The 6,990-nt window shown below is 33.1% G+C and overlaps 1 protein-coding gene across 1 annotated transcript; it reads left to right on the top strand.

Annotated features, from left to right (window-relative positions):
• Nucleotides 1-569: 569 nt before the first annotated feature.
• On the top strand, nt 570-3,266 carry LOC110425903 (dnaJ protein homolog). Its single transcript, XM_021440982.2, has 7 exons — nt 570-728; nt 813-990; nt 1,353-1,518; nt 1,611-1,752; nt 1,861-2,137; nt 2,259-2,457; nt 2,756-3,266. Exons 2-7 carry the CDS (start codon nt 841-843, stop codon nt 3,073-3,075), a joined length of 1,254 nt encoding a protein of 417 aa, XP_021296657.1. The 5' UTR covers nt 570-728; nt 813-840; the 3' UTR covers nt 3,076-3,266.
• The last annotated feature ends 3,724 nt before the right edge of the window (nt 3,267-6,990 follow it).

Below are 6,990 nucleotides of genomic sequence, written 5' to 3'. Positions count from 1 at the left end.
AAATCTGTATGGAATTTTTTCTACACATATTTGAAATATTAACAACCAGATGTGCTTCATTGCTTCTTTCTTCTACTTCCCACTAATAAATGGATACAAAGTCTTTATAAAGTTAGTAAACAAAGACCAATTCACAATAACTTCTCGTGTATAATTATAGGCATTCTGTCTTCTTCTTATTGCACTTTTAAATTATAAATGGATACAATCTAATTATTTACACTATTATGACATTCAGAATTATTTAAAAAATTTTACAAACCCGTTATGGGGAGTAGGTTCTCATAGTTTATTTATTTAATTATAAACAAAATAATAATATAGGAATATATAAATCAGGTTTCTTAGAAAGGAGTAGTTGAAAATGACAGAAAGGAATAAGCTTCTCTTTCGGATTCTTTGCCAAGAAACTCCCCCCACCGCCACCCACACTTTTGTTTTCCATTCAACAACAAATGAAACAAATCAACGGCCCAGGTTGGGCCTCAATCGATGAGAATTGTAGAGAATTCTAGATCCTTCCATAATATATTTCCAATGCAACTAAAAGCACCAACCTTTCAGCCACCGTTCAAAGTACTTTAACTTTGGATCTGGACCGTCCATTGTCGCTCCTATAACTCAATCTCTAACCACACGCTTCTCTCTCTCTTTCTCGCTCTGTTTCTCTCGCCGTCTCGCGTACGCTCTTGTGGCTCTCTGCAACTTCTCATATCTATTCAGGATCTGTTAGTTCTCCTTTTTATAATTCTCAATAATTTTTTTGAATCTATTTTTTGGGTATTAATTTCTTCTTTATCTCCTCCTTTCAGGATCTGATCAGATAAAAAGAGAAGAAAGATGTTTGGGAGGGCACCGAAGAAAAGCGATAACACCAAATACTATGAGATATTGGGAGTATCCAAAAACGCCTCTCAAGATGATTTGAAGAAGGCTTACAGAAAAGCTGCTATCAAGAACCATCCTGATAAGGGTGGTGACCCTGAAAAGGTTAGTCTTCTCTTTTCATGTTTCCTGTTTTGGATTGATTTGGTGTTTTGGTCAACTGGGATTTCCATGTTTTGTTGTTTCTGTTAGTTGATCGGAGCGAATTATCGACTGATCTGTTATTTTTTAGCATATGCGTTGATTTTGTTGTTATTATTATTTTTTGATTTCTTCTTAATTTGATTTGAATAAAAAAGAAATAAAATAAAGTTGTTGGCCATCAAATGGGTTAAAAGATTGATAAAATTGAAGACCTGTTAGTTACAGAATGGTTTAAATTTTTTGGGGTTTCGAATTTGTTGGTTTGGATGTTGTTGACCTATGTAGAAGTAACTCGTTTGATTATGGTTGTGTTGGAAATTCAGTTTAAAGAGTTGGCTCAAGCTTATGAGGTGCTGAGTGACCCGGAGAAGCGTGAGATTTATGATCAGTATGGCGAGGACGCCCTTAAAGAAGGAATGGGTGGAGGTGGTGGTGGCCATGACCCATTTGACATCTTCCAATCCTTCTTTGGTGGCAATCCTTTTGGTGGTAAGACTATGAATTTGAGGTTGCTGTTTCTGTTTTTGTGATTGAAATGTTATTTTGATCACTCTGAGCTAAAAGCTTGGTTGCCTGTGCAGGTGGTGGAAGCAGCAGAGGCCGAAGACAAAGAAGGGGAGAGGATGTGATTCATCCCCTCAAGGTTTCTTTGGAAGATCTCTACAATGGAACATCCAAAAAGCTTTCTCTTTCACGCAACATAATTTGCTTCAAGTGCAAGGGGTTTGTATCTGAATCAATTAATGTTTGTGACACTGGTAGCAGTTAGAATGCTTGTTTCTTTGGAGCATGTTATGTTTACAGTAGTTGTTTTGCATGAAATTTTTGCAGTAAGGGATCTAAGTCTGGTGCATCAATGAAATGTTCTGGTTGTCAAGGGTCTGGAATGAAAGTCTCCATCAGGCACCTTGGTCCTTCCATGATCCAACAGATGCAGCATCCTTGCAATGAGTGTAAGGGAACTGGTGAGACCATCAATGACAAGGATCGCTGCCCACAGTGCAAGGGTGAGAAGGTTGTGCAGGAGAAGAAAGTCTTGGAAGTTATTGTTGAAAAGGGTATGCAAAACGGACAGAGGATTACTTTCCCAGGAGAAGCTGACGAAGCAGTAAGGCCAATTATCTCTAAAATGAATTTAAATATTTGTGGTGTTATTGGAGTTTTGTTTTATATTGCCTAATCTTGAATTCTTCTTGTGGCTCACTTGGTTGCTCGCTAAACATTTGCAGCCTGACACAGTCACTGGAGACATTGTATTTGTCCTACAACAGAAAGAACATCCCAAATTTAAAAGAAAGGGAGATGACTTGTTTGTAGAGCATACATTGACACTTACTGAGGCACTATGTGGCTTCCAGTTTATATTGGCTCACTTAGATGGCAGACAACTCCTCATTAAATCACAACCTGGGGAAGTGGTTAAGCCTGGTACGTAGGGAATCACTGCTAACTTGCTTAAACTGCAGCATTCTTTTTATGATAAATGATTGTACACCATTTGTTATTTTTATGTTATATCATTAGCTGTTGAACTTTGTTGATTGATAATGAACCTTCTTCATGTGTTAGTGGGTAGTTATTTATTTTTCTAATTGGTGTTCATTAAATGAACCCTCTTTATATATTAGTGGGTATTTTGATCTCCCTAATTGGTGTCTTTCAATGGATAGAAGCTGTTTTATCTGCATTTGAAATTGATCTCTGCTTCTTCCTTGTGTAACTATAGATCAATTCAAGGCCATAAATGATGAAGGAATGCCAATGTATCAAAGGCCATTCATGAGGGGTAAACTTTACATTCACTTCACCGTTGATTTCCCCGATTCCTTGACCCCTGACCAGTGCAAGGCACTAGAGGGTGTGCTACCTCCAAGGACCTCAGTCCAGCTGACTGACATGGAGCTGGATGAGTGCGAGGAAACCACTCTGCATGATGTTAACATTGAGGAAGAGATGCGTAGGAAACAGGCACAGGCTCAAGAGGCTTATGAGGAAGATGAGGACATGCATGGTGGTGCCCAGAGGGTACAATGCGCTCAGCAATGATAGATCTGATGTCAGTAACAGTGGTTTGGCCGAGGAAATGGACGGAATGGTTAACAAAATTATTTGAGAACAAGATTCTCAACATTGTTGGCGTTTGTTGTCTTTTTTCAGAGTGCAAGTCTTATTTAATGGAATACTTGTTATGCTTTCAAAACTGATAACGTATGGAAAGAATTAGCTTTGGAACTTTACCTACTTGTTATTGTACACTACCTTTTGCCTATTGTGGAGTGAGATCCTTTTTGTTTTAAATAATTTTTCCTTTTAAATTGAGAAACTAATTTTTAGGCTTTGAAAAATTTTAATATGTCAAGTAGACGTGGGGGTCGATACTTTTAATTTTTTATTTTGAAATAGAGTTTAAATAATAAAATCTATTTTTAAAGAGTGGATTTGAGGTATTTGCTAATGAATTGTTAGTGGGTTTTTAAGTATTTATAATCTCGTAATTTGTGGAAAGCATTAAACTTTTACCATGTACTTCATCTTTATCATATCAATATTCATCAACTGGCCTTCATCTAGTTAGTTTATCTAAAAACTAATAATCATCTTCAAGAAACTCTCTTCAACAAAGTACAAAACAATAAAAACTCTTGAACATATTATCTTCCACCTAGAAAAGAAAGCCAAAAAGAAAAAAAAAATGAAATCCTCATTTCTCTCCATTACTTGAAAATAGTAAATATCTCTTATCACTGTCATAGGAGAATGATGTGTTAAAGTCAAAATACAATTGTTTCAGGAATCTAACAAGTTTTTTGCCCAACATTTTGTTTCTTTTATTTTTTTGGTTAAAATTTGATACATATTGAAATGAATTGCCAAAGAGAATTCTAAGTGTTTTCATTTTCTTTCTGAAAGGGCAGACTCTTTGACATGGCTCTTCAGAACAAGAGATCCTTGATAAAGCCCTCATCCATGTTTAAGAGCAATTTTGGACGGTTTCCCCTTTTTCTTTTTATTGTTTTAATTTGTTTTTTGTTACAAAACATAAGTAATCAGATTGGCAATTCATACTAAGGAGTTATAAACTTGTCATTTAAATGTAAGAGCGTAATAGATTTGTTAATACGAACATGATAAGATAAATTAAACGTGTCAAAATCAATACTAATACAATACATTTATTACATGGATTACACAATAACACAATTAATATGTTCAAATATGATTAGCTTATTTAAACTCCACACAGTTGACCCATTTAAATAGGATTAATTTATTTAAACAAGAATAAAAAGATTTCATATATTTAAATTTAAATATTAATAATTTAATAAATGAGTTTAAATGGACTAGATATCTTTATACAATTAATTATTAATTAATTGTACATAAATGTATCACATACAAGTTAAGTCAATACATATATATTTTTGTGTCATAAATGATTGATACGATCATGACACAAACATAGTTATACAAAACCTAAACCTTCTTAACTCTATATTTTGTTTGTATTATTTTAAGCAATCATATCCAAAAGTGCCAAATCTAGTAAGACTAGTGGACTCCTCTAGACAATCATACATGAAGAACATCTTTAGCTAGGTAAGATAAGTTGATGACAGTTGGTATGGTTTAGTACATGACACTAATTGATTTTTTTTTTTAAATTTATGAGGTGGCATTATATATTACAATGATTTTAATATAATTTAATTTTTTAAATAATAATTATTAAATAGATTTTTATCAATTAAATGAATTAGAATATTAAATGAAATTTAAAAGACTTAAGCACAAAAAAAAAGAAGTTTAAAAGAACACCATCAGTAATTTTAAATTTTTGCGTTTATAATGTAAAATAATGGGAGCTAGTTCTCTCTCACCCCACCCATTTAAAATTGGAACTTGAGATTAGTGACCAAACAGGCTTGTCTTGGATCGAGTCAGGCCTTGGGCTAGATTTTCTAGGCACATGCCCAACTTTGCTTATGATAACTTTATATTATAAAGTTATTTTATTACATTTTAAGTATTAAATTGATTAAGTTCTTGAGATTTAATTTAGAAATTAGATATTTTTATTCATTTGTCTTAATTTAGTAAATCAGGTTTGATTGATTTAATTTAAGTTAATTTATTTTAGTTTGATGATAATTTGTTTTTAGTAGTTATTATTGAGTTAGTTTGTTGCTTTTGTAAGTGTGCAACTGGAAAGGGCTTCAATTGGTAAAGAAGAGTGTATAAAAGGTCTATGCTTTTATTGTGCATGCTCTAGTATTTTGAGCATAATTCTCATTCTAGAAGGCCAACTAACATGATTCTTGAGCCAATGAAAAGATAAAAGACAAGGATACAACTTTCATGTTTACAACTTTATCTAGTTCAGCTTGAAAGAAGGAGAAAATTGCTTCAAAATTTGAAGGAGTGTAGTAGAGAAGACAAGACAAGACAAGACATTAAGCACTTCGGCCATGGATGCAAGAGCGTTATTGCACTATGAAGAGGAGTGCACAGGCCAACAAAATAGAGAGCTGAGCATTGCGGTGGCAAAGGAGGCGCTTAAGATGTGACAAAATAACTTTATAACATATAGTTATTGTGCATGTGCCAACAAAATGGAAAGCTGAGTACCGTAGAGAAAAAGAAAAAACCTCATAGTGTTAAAAGAAGGAAACAAAAAAAAAATAGAACCTTGGGTGTTGCGATGTTGGGGAAAAGGAGTTGACATGATAGCTTATCCAAGCATCAAATCTAGGAGTTGATTTTGAGTAGGATTGTGAGCTCTATTTAAAGGCCTTTTTAGACTACTTAAAGGTAACAATTAAGATAGATTTTCTTTGAAGAAAAAAAGTCATCAAGTAAGCAAGAAACCGAGGAAAAACTCTTGAGGATTGAAGATCAAAGACTTGACAAATCTTAGTTTTTCTTTTCTACTTTTGTTCTGCGTATATTTTCCTTATTTTATGTTAATTGTTAAACTTTTTTGGATGATGTTTTTAATAGTGATGGGAAATTAAATTTCTTATCTAGAATTGCAATTGATCCCAACTTGTAGTTTGATTTTTTAATGCTTTTTCTTGCCTATGATTAATAGTGTTTGAGTTGTTTATTTTAGTCTTGTGAGTTTGATTCCTTGATCACTAATTTGATATATAGAGTAACTTAAATAGAACTAAAAAAGGGAGTTTAGTGTAAGCCTTGGATGAAATAGCATATATTCAATTTCAATTCCATGAGATAATTGATTTGATTTGTGTGTAGGGTAAGAATACACTTACATGTCATATGTGGCTTTAATAGAGTCTAAGCTTAATGAGTCTTTCTTTATTGCTACTTACATAGGAATAGAGTAGATTGGTTAAAAGAGATATTTTTATAAGAACATCGGAAGAGACTTATAAAATCATTAGAGCACTGGGCTAACAACTTAGTTGTCTAATAAGTCAAGAGAGAGAATAAGAGATTCAAATGAAGTTGAGGGGATATTGTGGTTTTAGGCTTTTGTTTGATTGAGTTTATTTAGTTAATTTGTGATTCTTGTTATTAGTTTTAGTTGTTTCAGTTTTCAGTAATTTTAAAAATTGGTTCTTTGGGTAAGATTGAGTTGTGTAATTTTAATAGTTAGCAACAGATTTTGGTGCAATTTGTCAGGGGATTAATACTATACTTTCTATTATAATACTTGGTAACGATACATGCACTTGCATGGTAAATTCGACAACAGCTCGAAACTATAATAATACTAGAATTTTGTCTGTGCACTACACTCAGGACAGTTAGGTTTCTTTAAAAATTTTTTGATTAATGGATTGGCCATCATTGTTTTCAAACTAAAAAACCCCAAATAGTAATGAAACAATGCTGCATAAAATAAGGGAAAAATTGAATGAAAACACGAAGAAACAAATATGGGCATTTGCAAAGGAGACAAATGTGCTAAGCAAATAAAGACAAAGGCACAAA

Source organism: Theobroma umbraticum, unplaced genomic scaffold (assembly GCF_002168275.2).
Source record: "Theobroma umbraticum cultivar Fairchild unplaced genomic scaffold, ASM216827v3 scaffold_12.1, whole genome shotgun sequence".
Classification (NCBI taxonomy): domain Eukaryota; kingdom Viridiplantae; phylum Streptophyta; class Magnoliopsida; order Malvales; family Malvaceae; genus Theobroma; species Theobroma umbraticum.
Note: the sequence above shows the minus strand (reverse complement) of the source record. Positions and strands in the feature narration are given on the sequence as shown.

Coding starts and splice junctions, on each gene's coding strand:
- LOC110425903 (XM_021440982.2), top strand. CDS start 841: ATGTTTGGGAGGGCACCGAAGAAAAGCGATAACACCAAATACTATGAG. Junction 1,519..1,610: donor TGGTGGCAATCCTTTTGGTG/GTAAGACTATGA, acceptor TTGCCTGTGCAG/GTGGTGGAAGCAGCAGAGGC. Junction 2,458..2,755: donor TGGGGAAGTGGTTAAGCCTG/GTACGTAGGGAA, acceptor GTGTAACTATAG/ATCAATTCAAGGCCATAAAT.